The sequence below is a fragment of the Dermacentor variabilis genome, chromosome 4, assembly GCF_050947875.1.
Source record: "Dermacentor variabilis isolate Ectoservices chromosome 4, ASM5094787v1, whole genome shotgun sequence".
Classification (NCBI taxonomy): Eukaryota; Metazoa; Arthropoda; class Arachnida; order Ixodida; family Ixodidae; genus Dermacentor; species Dermacentor variabilis.
The window spans coordinates 37,633,570-37,649,260 of record NC_134571.1 but is presented as its reverse complement, the minus strand read 5'-3'; the positions used below and the strand labels follow the sequence as shown (position 1 = coordinate 37,649,260).

The following is a 15,691-nucleotide window of genomic DNA, read 5'->3' as shown; positions in this document are numbered from 1 at the left end:
CCTCCTCCGACCTATTGCCCAAAAGATACTACCTTGGAAGCCGTAACCTATTTACGAATACTTAGGCATTCGTAGAACCTCGACACTTTCCTGGTCTTTACGCATCGGTAACGCATTCAACAATACTAACCGCATGCTTAATTATATTCTCCGAAACTTCTCTTCTTCTCAGTCCTTCATCATCAAACCTAATTTTATAAAAGACGTTCATTATGTGCAAAATGGGATACGCTTCATCCATCTGGGATCCGCATTCTGAAACCCTGATTAAATCAGTTGAACGAGTTCAAAATATTGTCGCGCGTTTTATTTTTAGCAATTATAGTTGTACAGCACGCGTAACTTCTATGAAAAACTCCTTGCAACTTCCTCCGCGTTCTAGTACTTTCGCCTTGATCTGTTTCACAAGTCACACTTCCAGAATTACTATTTGCGCTAAAACTTTAATTATTTCACCTCCGACATACGCTTTATCTCGCTTTGATCATCGCCATAAGGTTGGAATTTCGCAGTGCCTCATGAGTCTAATTCCCAGGTCTTCTCAAGAATGGAACAATCTTCCCTGCGCGGTCATTGCGATTGAAGAGAATGCAAAATTTCATATGGCCATAGCCGACATCAGCGATTCAGGTTTCACTTGATCTTAATCAGTATCTCTTCAGAAGAGTACGCGTTTGGGCGTTTGCGATTGAAGAGAATGCAAAATTTTCTATGGCCATAGCCGACATCACCGCTTCAGGTTTCACTTGATCTTAATCAGTACCTCTTCAGAAGAGTACGCGTTTGGGCGTTTGCGATTGAAGAGAATGCAAAATTTCGTATGGCCATAGTCAACATCACCGCTTAAGGCTTCACTTGATCTTAATCAGTATCTCTTGATCTTCATCAGTATCTCTTCAGAAGAGTACGCGTTTGGGCGTTTGCGATTGAAGAGAATGCAAAATTTCTTATGGCCATAGCCGACATTACCGCTTCAGGTTTCACTTGATCTTAATCAGTATCTCTTGATCTTCATCAGTATCTCTTCAGAAGAGTACGCGTTTGGGCGTTTGCGATTGAAGAGAATGCAAAATTTCGTATGGCCATAGTCGACATCACCGCTTAAGGCTTCACTTGATCTTAATCAGTATCTCTTGATCTTCATCAGTATCTCTTCAGAAGAGTACGCGTTTGGGCGTTTGCGATTGAAGAGAATGCAAAATTTCTTATGGCCATAGCCGACATTACCGCTTCAGGTTTCACTTGATCTTAATCAGTATCTCTTGATCTTCATCAGTATCTCTTCAGAAGAGTACGCGTTTGGGCGTTTGCGATTTAAGAGAATGCAAAATTTCTTATGGCCATAGCCGACATTACTGCTTCAGGTTTCACTTGATCTTAATCAGTATCTCTTGATCTTCATCAGTATCTCTTCAGAAGAGTACGCGTTTGGGCGTTTGCGATTGAAGAGAATGCAAAATTTCGTATGGCCATAGTCGACATCACCGCTTAAGGCTTCACTTGATCTTAATCAGTATCTCTTGATCTTCATCAGTATCTCTTCAGAAGAGTACGCGTTTGGGCGTTTGCGATTGAAGAGAATGCAAAATTTCTTATGGCCATAGCCGACATTACCGCTTCAGGTTTCACTTGATCTTAATCAGTATCTCTTGATCTTCATCAGTATCTCTTCAGAAGAGTACGCGTTTGGGCGTTTGCGATTGAAGAGAATGCAAAATTTCTTATGGCCATAGCCGACATTACCGCTTCAGGTTTCACTTGATCTTAATCAGTATCTCTTGATCTTCATCAGTATCTCTTCAGAAGAGTACGCGTTTGGGCGTTTGCGATTGAAGAGAATGCATAATTTCGTATGGCCATGGCCGACATTACCGCTTCAGGTTTCACTTGATCTTAACCAGTATCTTCAGAAGAGTACGCGTTTGGGCGTTTGCGATTGAAGAGAATGCAAAATTTCGTATGGCCATAGTCGACATCACAGCTTATAGGCTTCATTTGATCTTAATCAGTATCTCTTCAGAAGAGTACGCATTTGCTGCCTGCTCAGTATCTCTTGCTGCCTTATTTTGTTTCTGTGCGTGCGTGTGCGTTTGTTTACCCATTCCCCCTGTAACACTTTGGTCTTGAAGGCACAATAAAATAAATAATATTATTATCATAATCACTCTTACCACTATAATTATCGTCATCATCGTTGTTCTTTATTAAAATTGTTTTTTACTGACTGTTTCTTTTTTACTTGTATTCTCCTGCAACTTTTTTTTAAGTGTTTGTGCGCGTCAGTACTCAAACCTTGTGGCTGATCCTGGGCACGGTTAATAAATGGTTGATTGATTAATGTTATTATAATATATATATTAGGGGTTTGCGAATATTGAAATTTTCGAATACGAATCGAATACGAATAAGGCGAAAAACTGTCTAAAGTATCTAGTCGAATATCGAATATATGTGTAGTATTAAAACATTGCAAAACGAGGTAACAATAGCTTTATTACCCTTTTAAAAATAATATTGCATTTTACGAGGTTGCTTTAGGTTAAAGAGGCACTCATTATAGGTAATGCACTCAGGTAATGTCAGGTAATGCTCTGTCAGGTAAACGCTTGTTACAGATTATCGCGAAGGAAAATTGACTGCTCAACATGTTCAGAAAGTAAGGGCTCTCTATGCACTGTGACAACATTTGTCCAGGTAACATTTTCTAAGTGCATATTTTATAGCGCATATTACAAAGCCCGCAAGTACATCATATATTGTTATGAAAGAGCCCTGGAATAAAGCTTGGTAAAAAAAAAAATCGAAACTGATTATGTCTCACGGGCCTGATGCAGATAGACTGGAACAAAGCGTACACATTCATAATAGGGTTCGTTACAGCACTTAAGATCACAGTGCTGTAACGCTGTGTCGTCGTTTGGTACCTTCTTTTGTCCTTGTTCTGTGTTGCGCTGTAACGAACCTAACTATGAATCCCAACCAACTGGCCCAACTTGCCATCTTGATGCAGAGCATACAGATAATGAGCGGATCATGTGAAGCTCTCAGTGAATAAACATGTTCTCAGGAGAATGTGGAGCAAGCATATAATTCGTTAATTGCTAAATTATTCACAGTCTATCCGAATATTCGCCGTTTCGACCATTATTCGGCCGTCCTCGAATATTCGGGAATTTACGAACATGCATTTCTCGAATCGAATACGCTTATTCGAATAAGGAAAATATTCGATTCGTATTCGAAATTTCGAATATTCGCACACCCCTAATATATATATATATATATATATATATATATATATATATATATATATATATATATATATATATATATATATATATATATATATATATTATCCGAGGAGCTGTCTCTAATCGGTACTTCGGCCTGCTGCCCTGCCTTGTGCAACAGGCAATGAAGAGTTTCTACACTGAATCTGCCGGGCACGGTAGATTCGGTGTAGCACTTTTCCTCCCTTTTCGGGAAGGAGGGTAGGAGGGGCAGGCCGTATACAATCTAAGAAAGTTCTGGGGCGGGGTCACGGTGCGTAATGCGCCATCACCTGGCTGCACCCCTGCACACTTTTTTCAGTTTCCGATGATCGACTAGAAGTCCAGGTGAAAACGAAGCGATCTGAAAGAACCGAAAAGAGCGCTAGCCGGGAAGACCTACGATGAATATGTTTAAATTTAGTGGGAAATAGTTAACGCTTGACATGTGCTGCCACCCTGTGTATTATATGTACACCTCTTGTCACGAATCACGCGCCATCTATCGTTTACGAGTTCACTTCCCGCCACGCACATGTGGTCCGTCCGCTTCGCTCGCTGCCGCCGGTATCATGCGGTCAGCAGTGTGGAAGCCGTGTCAATGCGAAGGTCTTTGAGTAATGCGGCAAACACGTTTCCGTGACTAGCATAGTTATTAAAGCAGGCACAGAGAGCGCTGCCTTCTACATCGGCGAGACAAAACGTAAGTGCTTGACTCGTTGCTTCTCTACGGACGGGCTGCACGTCCTTCCGGGCGTGCGGACAACCCGTACGGATCGCCGCCACCCGACACCTGCTCATCTTCGGTTTCATTTCAGCGGGCAGCATGTCTAACCCGCTTCCGACCGAGCTGCATGACCTCCAGGAGCTTCGCGATCACCCAGAGATAGGAGGAACGGTGTACAAGCATTACTTAGCAGCAGCAGTCGACTTGATCGCTGGAACCGCCGGTAAGCGACGAGGTTATGCAATCCTACCGACGTATAAAGTTGTACTGCAGGGCATGATTGCCGCTCCTGTTCAGTTTATCTGCCACTCCCATCGTTCTGTTGTCATGTGCAGCAGTGTGTCAAAGTCAGGGAACCACACGATGATGTTAATTAATCGCAAATAGCCCGATTTGCATACTGAAAGTCGGCGCTTCGCGGAATGTATTCGTTCTATACATTATACTTTAAATATAAGAACTGAACAAATAGTTAGCCAAGCTGCAGATGCCGAATTACGTGGCCTGAAGTGTCTTGTCAATTGCATGCGTAGTCGCTGATTGTTTCATATTACTTTGGCGGGAATGTGCTTGCGTAAGATATGGTACTGTCACTTCCCCAACTACCAACACCGAAGCATACCGAAGTTGATGTTTCTATATCTTTTTCTTTTTTCAAGATGTCACGAGAAAATTAGCCATTTCCGGTTGCCGGCTGGCGTCCAATGAACGATCCCCAGCTAGCAAACTTTCGTGCAGTTTTGCTTTCGCATACAGAACGGTTTAGAGTATGGTTGCCTATATGTGCTGACCTGTCCAATTTAGACGTGCGTGTGCTTATCTCATGCTCGTGTCTTTTTCACCTGACAGGTGGCGCTGCCACCGTGGCAGTCGGTCAACCGCTTGACACGGTCAAAGTGAAGATGCAGACCTTCCCCGAGTTGTACCCCAGCAGCGTTAAGTGCTTCCAGAAGACTCTTTCTCAGGACGGTGTGCGGGGCTTGTATGCTGGAACCGTACCCGCCCTGGTGGCCAATGTAGCAGAGAATTCAGTTCTCTTCTGTGCGTATGGAGTGTGCCAAAGGGTTGTGCAGAAATTGGTTCGGAAGCCCACCGTGCAGGAACTGAGCCCCTTGGACAACGCCTCGGCAGGTTTCCTTGCCGCTTTCTTTTCCTCGCTCACCCTCTGCCCCACAGAGCTAGTCAAGTGCAAGTTGCAGTCGATGCGAGAAAGTGCTCAAGTGAAAGGGGCCACCAGTCAGGCTGGCATGTGAGTTGCGCCTGCATTCCTTTCATATTTTGTGTGTTTGGTTGGGTCATCTTTTTCGACACCATCATATTCAATGCGGGCATCCCTTCAACTCCTAAATGGACGAGCCTGCATCATCTGTGCCCAGCTCTCCTCTAAACTGTTTGACGAGCTTGGCACAGCTTAATTTGTTCCGTGAAGCAAGTGCATCCTGTGTCGCAGAACAAAACTGTAAAGTAAGTTTAGGTAGGGCATTTATCAGAAGCACAAAGTGCATGAAACACATTAAATGTTCAAAAAATGCCACAGGCCTTACTTAAAGCTTTATACTTAAAATGACATGTTGTGGTTGTTGCGTGATTGCAGAGGATGTCCTTATTCTGTAACACAGGATGCATCCATTTCATGCAACAGAATAAAATATTTAAGCTGTGCTGGGCATGTTGAAAACAGTTTAGAGGACAGCTTGGTACAGCTGTCTGTCCTGATTGACTGACCTTTTTATATAAGGTCATCATATTTTAACATCACAGATTAACCCCTTCCGTGTCATTCTATAATTCCTAATTCTGACCAAAATCAGCCAAACAATTTTAATGACCCCGCTTCCTAATACATTTTACTACCTTGGAAAGGATAAATTTGCTCCTTTGTGCGATATCCCTAATGGTTGTGTGCTGCCATCTACCAAAAGCGCTACCTTAGCAATGAGACAAAACTAAGGTTGTCCATGGCATTACTGTAAAATGCAAAGTACCACTGATGGACAAGCTATGCTCGTCGTTGTACCAGATATGTGTGGATGAACCCAGATCGTCCAAGCCACGGAAGGGGTTACCTCTTATTACTGAAGATTTAAATCAGTTGGAGATGCAGTTAACTAGAAATGCAAGGCAAAATTATGGTTTAAAAACTATAGTGACGTGTTTGCAGAGCAGTCTTAATGTTTAAAGAAAAAGAAATATTGCGATGTGTACACATACCATGTCAGTGAAGACCTTGTATCAGATGCTTATCGAACCAGTACTGTACGACCATACAGCATACATTTTGTACAAACAATTTTCAGCGAGTTTGGTGCTTTATACAACTACCAGCTTGTTGAGCTAAAATATATTTTCACCCATTTTAGTGGCTCAGTGGCTATCAGGAGCATGACTTGTTGTTCTACATTTCGTGAATTAGTTTATAATACGAATAAATTTAAAAATTATGTATTCCTGGTGGTTTTTTAACATTAAAATAATTTTTTAAAAATCACCTATGGCATATGTAGCACAAATCTACCCATTAAGCTGGATTGCTTGAAGAGACAGACAGACAGACAGACACAGAGAGAGAGAGAGAGACGAAAAGGAATAGCAGAGGAAAGGTTCACAAAGGCCGATAGATCGCAATAAGCGCAGCAGCGCTTGCACGGCCTTCTTCTGTGACATTACATTCCCAAGAAATCGAAAATGCATCATTGACTAATTAACAAAATTTCACTTATCCTTTCTTTAACTAGTTACTTTAGTGCACACATTGCAATTTATGACTTGAAGTCAGTGATTTCAGGGAAACATTCACTTCGAACAAATTTTAAAACTAGCACCAGTTTTGAGATAACTAAGTTCTGTCAAACTTGTGACAAAAAAGCACGGTTAGACCACTTTCCCTTTCTAACAAAACTTCTTTTTTGCTTTGTAGCTCTAAAATGACGAGCACCGATGTATTTCATCACACACTCTGAAAAGACGTGTCTTAAAGGTGTTGTCATCCTCAGAATTTGTTCCATGTAAATATGAATTTAAGCTCACTGGCTACAATTTATAAATTGCAATATGTGTGTTAAAGCACATAGCATAAAGCTTAATTAGTGAGATCTTGGTAATCAATTGACTGTGCGTTTTGATTTCTTATGCAAATAATGTTCACCATCTTGAGTAATCCAGCTCAAGAAGCAGAATTGTGCTACATGCCAAGGGCGATTTTTAAGCTTTTTGTTTAATGTAAAAAAAAAAAGCCTATATAGTGCAGATGGCAGTTGTGAAAAATGTATCTAGAGCTCCCAATGCATTAACGAGACTTTGTGGAGAGAAAAAAATTGTTAGGAAATGCTGTGATGAGATGCACACTTGACCATGTATGTAGCATGCAGTGAGGAAGGTTCTCAAGATTCTTTTGTCTCATAGCTGCTGCTACTTAGGTCAGACAGGCTGTTTGGTACGTTTCGCGTATGATGAATATAGTACCCTTTGGTACAGTCTAACTCTGAAGTGCTTCATTGAATTGTTCTTAGTAAGCTTGCCATAATTTATTGTCATTCTTCCATTTTAACTGAAAATGCTGAGCAGTATTTGTTTCACCATCCATTTGTTGAAGTTACTGTGGTTTTTTTCGTAACTATTTGTTGGTTGTACTCATGTGAACTGAAAGCTCAACGGTACTTCGACATGTAATCATTTTGGTTTTCTTGATCATATTTTTGACACAAGAGTGGTTTTTACATTGCCTTGCAGTGGAACGTGGCAGCTTACCAGGCAAATCTACAGACAAGATGGCTTCTTCGGATTTTTCAAAGGTTTTTCAGCTACTCTTGTCAGGGAGATGCCTGGATATTTCTGCTTCTTTGGAGGCTATGAGGGAGCTCGTTACTTACTCACACCACCAGGAAAGACGAAAGATGAAATAGGTGAGCCTGGTTTGCAGTCACTAGCTCTGAACTTGCACTGTCTTGTGGAATACTCATGAAGAGCCAACAATAATAGGCTCTGTTCTTTTGCAATGTGTGTGTGAATGTGTGCAATGTTTCTTCTTGCTTTGGGCTCCTGTCCCATGGGAGCTTTAGAGCATTCTTCAGTCAATGCAAATTGAATACACTGCTGGTGAAGGATTGCTACATGGTCATTTTCAAGCACACTTGGCTTCTCAAGAAATGGCTTCTCAAGAACACTTGGCTTCTCAAGAACTTGGCTTCAGTCTCGCTGTACACGCACATTTCATGCTTTGATTGAGGTAGCATTACTAGCTTAGCTATGATTCCTATTTTTTTTTTACCTTTAGTCCAGCATATCCTGTAAGTATCAGTCTAACTTTGTCTCTGTTCTTTTTTTTTTTATCAACAGGTGTTGCCAGAACTATCATTAGTGGCGGTGTAGGTGGCACATGCCTTTGGCTCTCTATCTTCCCTGCTGACGTTATCAAATCTCGCATTCAGATCTCTGGATCCAATGAGCCGGCTCTGTCTGTAGCGAGATCTATAATGCGTACTGAAGGTGAGTTAACAGCCCACCAAAGCTGCTTTAGGGGCTATAGTTGGTATGTAACAATGGCAGATATCAGTGCTGCAGGCATTGTTATAACCTAAAGACGAGATTGTATTGAGAGCAATGTATGTACAAGAGGCACTCATATTAATTTTCTCATTTGTCTCGTCTGTGTGTTTTAGTAATGTCTGCAGCTTAAAAATTACTAGTCGTAAATCTGTCAGCATTTTATAATCTGTCTAAGTTTTAGCATACAAAAATTATACAAAACCTGAGGAACATGGCAGTGCAACAGTGAGTGTGGATGACCACTCCAAGTCATATAAAAATGGCTCCATAGCCAAGGCACCCTGGTATTTAAAAACACGCTGTTTGTGTTTTCATGTTGTATTAGCCGTTTCAATCTGTATATTTCCAGGTATTATTGAATAATGTGACTTCATATGCAAAATACATTTGTTTATCACGTTTGTTAGCTGTCTCTACAAATTTTGATAGTGAGTGGCTTCTGTAGCGTATTGTGTCCATGTGACTGGATTGTTGATGTTTGCCGAATTTTACCTGTGTTTTCTCGCCAGATTACAGTCAAACTTTTACAGCTTCCAGGGAATTCTATTGTCAACAATTTTAACCTAAAATATTAAAGCATTCTTAATGTTGTACTGGCAAAAAAAAAATTAATCTCAATGTTCTCACCTTTTAAGTAATGGTAGGTGTGAAGAATATTTTTTTCTCAAATAGTGCCTGTACAAACCAAAATTTGTTTTGTTCAGTTTGAAAACAGCAATACGTGGAATTTACCTGCCAACTTAAATTGTCAGCCTGTCCATAGTTTCTGAGAAAAGGCACATTGAAACCTTAAACTCCATCTGAAGTGTTGACAGGTTATGCCTCCACTCAGCATGCAAAATTGTGGATTATCATATGCAGTAGTTTTTACAAGACAATGCCAGAAACAGTGTGACCCATTTATCCTACCATCCCCCCTTAATGGATGGCCAATGGTGAGTGGTGGCATGGACATATGGGGCATGGTTTTGTAAGTCTGGTCACTGTTCTGAATCGTGAGCAGCGATGTTTTTTTCACTGCCACTTCTGACACTACTGCATCGCTAGCAAGAGTAAGTTAATAGGCATAGCCATGACCACCAGAGTAGCATTTCAAAAAGTTAATTAAATTGGGTTGTCTTGCATGCCAAAATATGATTATGAAGCTCTAAATTAATTTCGACCACCTGGGGTTCTTTAACCTGTTCCTGACGCTCGGTGCATGGGCATTTTTGTATTTCGCCTTCATCGAAATGCAGCCACTGTGGTCGGGATTTGATCCCACACCTTCGGGCTTAGCAGCGCAATACCTAAGCCACTAATGTTACTACCTACCCCGGGTACATAGTAGAATTTAAATACTGTATGTGCTCGCCTAATGAACATACTCGCATAATAATTGCAACCCCAACTTTGGTCCTGTACAGTTCCACGATCGAACGGCCATGTTGTCTTTCTGGGAGACTGGAATCTTTTACTCCCATACATGTGCTTAATGCAAGCGCACTTAATCTCGGTGCCCATCGCTGTGTTGGGAATAATAATGCCACGCGAGAAAAGCTGAAATCCCATAAACGAAATTCTACAGCTAACACATGTAGGCTGCATATCCACATACGAGATGGCACACCATAAAGGGCGGTAGGTTTGATGACTGAGAAGCTGACGGCAGAGCCATTACGTGAGAACACTTGTGACAAGCAAGCAGAAGCGAAAAGAGCGAGCACAATGACGCTCAGCCCAACTCGGCCTGTTCTTACCGCCAGTGCCTGCTCAAGAGCACCTCGCAGACTTAAGAGCAAAAACTTGCAACTACTCTCTGCAGCGTACAGCAACTTTACCACTTCGAAATAGGAAAGGGCGCGATGCAATGTGCGTGGTGCACAGAATTCGCGAGTCTGTTGCTCGCTTGGAGTGCAGTGCAATAAAACACAGTTGCAGTTTGCAAATGGTGTGCATGTATTTTTTACTGCAAAGGTGCATTTTTCAAATCATTACAGTCTTTTAAAACTGTGCTGTTTTGAAAAAGTTCCCATAAAATTTACCCTGCATAATAAACTGATCCCCAACCTTTGCCTCTGTTCTCTTTTGAAAAGGTATGTTCATTACACGAGTCTTTACGGTATTACTGCAGTGAAAACAAAAGCACATTTTGTTTTTACCTTGTTGCATGTGGTGCAACGATTACAAAACACGAATGCACACAAGTGTATAAGCTGTGCCTCTTGATTCCACTCGGCAAGCCAGAACAGGAAATTAGTATTTTTTGCAACACCTATATCTGTGAAGTTTTGTTCCTGTCTGTACTTGAATTGCTAGCAGCTGTGCATGAAGGTGCTGAGGTGTTTCTTGGTAGAACTAATTTAATGCTATATAGTTACAAGAAAAGAATGAAAAAAAAAAAGGGCATTGCTTCTTGTTGCCTCGTGACACAGTTCTTTCTTAATTTCAGGTGTTCTAGCCCTTTACAATGGATTGGGACCAACATTGTTGAGAACGTTTCCAGCAACTGGAGCCCTTTTTCTTGCATATGAGTACACCAGGAAAACACTAAACTCTGCTTTTGGCATTGAATAAGAGATTGTTCTGTTGTTATCGTTGTGTATGCAAATGACACAAATATAAAGATATATGTGTACTATCGTTGATGTTGCAGCTAGTTGTGTTTGTACTTCTTTGGCCTCAGGGTGATGCCTGTGCTCTTCTGCATAGGCTGTGGCATTTACAATGCATGCAACCTGCCACAGTGTATGCAAAGCATTTCACACTCAAGCCGGCCATGGCTGACTTGTTCACTGTGATGTGATCATCACTATGGGACAGGGACTCCATACGAAAGCGGCATAACATGGTATTGGACCAACTGAACCTTTGTTCTAATACCTGTCTAAACTGTACTCCGAGTTGCTGGTGGGTCAAGTAAAATGCACTGTGGGAGTAAGTAAACATGTCCATTTCGTATTGCGAAAGTGCGTCTTTGCAGAAAGTTGGCGCAGAAAAAAAAGCAAGAAGCTTGCTAAACCTAGTTGCTTCACGAAGGAGCCCCAATGTCTGAAGAAGTGCTGCGTCCCAGTGGTAAAGCTGTGGTGGATAACAGCTCACCTGAAGCATATGACATGTAGCCCACTGGTGAATCGTGTCATACAAGATCCGGACTTCATGGTAGCAGACACGTTAATTGGGCAGTGGATTCTGTGAAAGGAGTTAACAGAGGGGCAGCTAATTAACTGTCTGGTGGGCACATACCAGTGTGAATTATGACCTTTTGTATGCGACTGAGAGCCTGAGCCTCCATATGGACAAAGCATATCTTACAGTCACATTTGCAAACAACATAATGTTTTCCACACTTCATATGTGTGCTAAAGCAATGGAGTGCTAAAAGGTAAGGTTACCGACGGGTTTCAGCTGTAATGCTGCACCAAGCAAATGTGTGTATTGTGCATCATGACATTGACGGAGGCTGTAGTTCGAACATGGCACCTTGTAAATCAACTGATAGCTGATGCTCCATGAGGTGACATGGAGAAAGCTTTTCGTAGTTCATTTCTACCCAAACATACATGAATGAAAAAATAACTGCCCAGAAATTGTTCACTCGATGCAGATTGCATTTCGACCTAGAGACTGGTAGAAAATCGAGTTTGCATTTAGAGACCTAGTTTCTTGCACATGAGAACCGGGAGAAACCTCACCTTTAGTGCTTTAATGCAAAATTATTGTGTTGGTTGCATCAATTTTGCATAGTTACTATTTAGTATAGAGTTTCGTACAAAAAATGAGAGAGAGAGAGAGATAAGCGGGGTGGGAAAGGCAGGGAGGTTAACGGGAGAAGATTGTGGTTTGCTACCCTGCACTGAAGGAAGGGTAAAGGGAAATGAAAGACTGAAAGAATAGCAGAGAAAAAGTAAAGGTATGAAAAATAAATAGAGAAGGTTGGAAACGTCCGTGAGAACTAGTCTCTCTAATAGGCCACTCGAATGCAACATACAAAAAGTAATGACTTTTGTGCTATTTAGGAACTAACGTCATGCAGAATAATTGTCTTCCTGATGCAGATGATTAATTTTGCTATTTCTGGTAATTGTAGAAAACTGGGCCTAAAATATAAACTCTGCTTTCCTTATTCACTACACTTTAAATCTGCTGAAAAAGCCTATTGGATTTGGCCCTGTGCTTGTCACGTTGTGAGTATTTTTGTGTTTCACATGTATTCAAAATAAAGATATTTGAGTTGTGAATGACCTACAACTTCCTTTGAAGTGCAGCTATGATCATATGTTATATCGCAGTGCAGACCCTGCAGTACAATAGTGTTGAGGAGTAAGTACTGCTGCTGTGTGTTGGCAACAGGAAGTTGCACAGTGATTGGCAGTAAGCTTCTAGAACCTGTGAAAAAATATGTATTATTTCGGACAATTGCTTATTGGGGATCCTGATCATGAGAAGATAATTGACAGAAAAATAAAAATGGGTTTGAGAGCATATGGCAAGCATTACCAGGTGATGACCGGTACTGTATGACAGCTTACTGCTATTCTTGAAAAGAAATGTGTACGATCACTGCATTCTACCAGTGCTAACATAAGAGGCAGAAACTTGGAAGTTAACAAAGAAGCTTTAAAATTTAAGGACCACAAAATGAACAATATGGAAGCAGTTTTGATTAAAAAGCATACAGGGGTAGCCAATACTGCAGTTGACATTAGGACAATGAAGTCGATTCGGGCTAGCCATGTAATAATGCATAGGGAAGAAAACGAATGGCCTATGAAAGTTAAACAAAATATAGGTACCAAGATAAGTGAAGGGCAGTTGAGGACGGCAGAGAATTGGGTGGTCTGATAAAATTAGGAAATTTTCAGGCATAAGATGGAGTCAGCTGGTGCAAGGCCTTTGTCATAGAACAGCTATCTTTAGTACACTCCACCTATAACTGCTACAACCAACTTAAATGAGCTGATGATGATGATGATGATCTTGCATATTCTTGTCTTGCTTTAGTGCAACTCAGTTTGAGTATGAAGGAAAAGGACAGGTGATAGGATGAGCACTATCCTGTCAGCTGTCCTCTTCCTTCATACTCAAACTGGGTTGCGCTAAAGCAAGACAAGAATATGGTGCACCAACTTGACCATTCAGCAATACTTTATGACTTTACACTACATTTAAGAGAACATGGCACTTGCGGCTCATACTTTTAGTGTCCTTCAGCTAGCTGTGGCTGCTCATGGAAACGTCAATACACTGTACAATCATGTAGAACTCTGTAACTCTATGTTGATAAGCCCCTTGTAGAGTGATTTTAGATTGTTAGCATAGAGTTTCTATAATTCTTAATTTGTTGAGGAACTAATGTCAGTTAATAGTTTGTTGCTGCAAAGCCAGGTTTAGGTTCGCCAGAAATGGATATTTGACTGTGTCCCTCATTTGCATGTTCCCTTTAATAGCTATGCTGCACTGTACATGTACTTCTCTGGGAATCTTGTCGGACGTCTGTCGCATGAATGTGACAGGGTGTTGAAGCATGCATGCTAAACATGCATGCAGGCCTTGCCTGTCTGAAAGAACGTTTAAGCGCCTGCTCTATCCATCCGTTTGTTGTGTGTGTTGGTTCCATGTCCTTGCTGCAACAACCCAGGTTTGTCAGCTCGGTGCGAAAGCACAACACAATCACTCAGAGAATAAATAGCTGGATCCTGAATGAATGGACACACAGGGCATCTGATAACTCCACTCAGTTACCAAAGAGCCTAACCATAGGCGATCTAATGTATTAGTGATTATCTACTCATTATAATCTGTATGCAGCAAAGCTAACCAAAAAGTCACTGTCAATTACGATACTCTAATGCAAAATTTGACTGCAGCTGTATACGCATTTTCATTCTGCTATATATTGAGGCAAGGAACTTGAAAGTCACATGCATGTATGTACAGTTAGAGATCAATATTTCATTTGCACACATACGTGCCGCACCAATGCCAGCTTCTCGAAGATGAGGTCTATGCAAGTGTTTTGCGAGATCGTCACAGCAGTGGGAGGAGTTACAATGAAGAGGAACAGGGTGTTCTCGCGCATAAGTGGTAGGAAGTTCTCATTTGCACTTATTTACATTAAAGTCTTCCACTACTAGCATCGGTGTGGATTGATGTGCAGTTAATGCAAAGCACAGGAAGTACATGTTTGGTGAGCGCAATAGGCGAAAAGTAGACAGCCACTACCAGCTAGCTGTTGTCCAACTCTGCGGCACACAGTTCACCAAGTTCATCAGACATACCAAAAACTTTGATGGGTACTTCAGATAGCCCCGTGCACAAATAAATAGCCACTCCTGCCGCTCAGTTCTGGTCTCTGCGAGCGCCACAGCAGTATTCATAATCCATGATTTCGAGCAGCTGTTTGGGATCTATGCATGCTTCCGCAAGGCAAACTACAGAGGCATGCCATAGAATGAGATATGTACATCCTTGGCACGTGCCACAAGGGTGCGAACGTTAAGTGTGGAGATCAACAAGTAGTGCAGCTGCTCAATCATGGTGTAGCACCTGGCGGTGATGGTTTCGAGTTTGTGGGACTGCAACCAACGAAATTCATTGGCTACCATTCTGCCTGGAATGGATTTCCCATGGTAGAATGTGAACGCCCACGGGACAACCACGCTCTACCTGGCTGTCGCGATCTCCATTGCCGCGTGATTAGCGCTCAAGGAGGTTATTTTTTTTTTTAATTGCTTAAACCTTTTTGCGCGCTACTCACGCGGTAATTGAGGCAGCGCATGGTTGTCGCGTGGGTTCTTTTGAGAGAGGTCGCCACTTGTACGAGGCAGATCATATTTATGGACAATGTATTTTTTATGGCATCAGGCAATATATCAACTAGACAACTGGTGCAAATTGTGATGCAAGTTAACCCCTCTCGAAGAGAGGGAACCGGGGCAAGGTAAGACGTGAAACTCCAGCAGATGTTATTTTGCTGTACACGGTAACATTTTCGCGTATTTAGTCGTGTCCGACGGACACTTTCTTTTCGGCTAGCATCGGTGCCAGCTGAGGATGAAGACGACTACGAACGCGATCGCGCGCTTTCGCCTAGGGGCGCCAATCATACGCCGATGCTCTGCGGGGCTTTAGGAAAGGGCGCCATCCACGCTGATCTACATCGTCCACA

General features: G+C 41.8%; 1 protein-coding gene across 2 annotated transcripts; it reads left to right on the top strand.

Annotated features, from left to right (window-relative positions):
• Positions 1–3,791: 3,791 nt before the first annotated feature.
• Positions 3,792–11,175, top strand: LOC142578946 (mitochondrial ornithine transporter 1). 2 transcript variants are annotated; one of them, XM_075688677.1, is made up of 6 exons: positions 3,792–3,972; positions 4,088–4,219; positions 4,846–5,245; positions 7,726–7,898; positions 8,332–8,481; positions 9,051–9,250. In XM_075688677.1, exons 2-6 carry the CDS (start codon positions 4,096–4,098, stop codon positions 9,101–9,103), a joined length of 900 nt encoding a protein of 299 aa, XP_075544792.1. In that variant the 5' UTR covers positions 3,792–3,972; positions 4,088–4,095; the 3' UTR covers positions 9,104–9,250. The 2 variants fall into 2 exon arrangements, with proteins under 2 accessions (XP_075544792.1, XP_075544791.1); XM_075688676.1 differs by lacking the exon at positions 9,051–9,250 and adding an exon at positions 10,973–11,175 and having other exon boundaries at positions 3,793–3,972.
• The last annotated feature ends 4,516 nt before the right edge of the window (positions 11,176–15,691 follow it).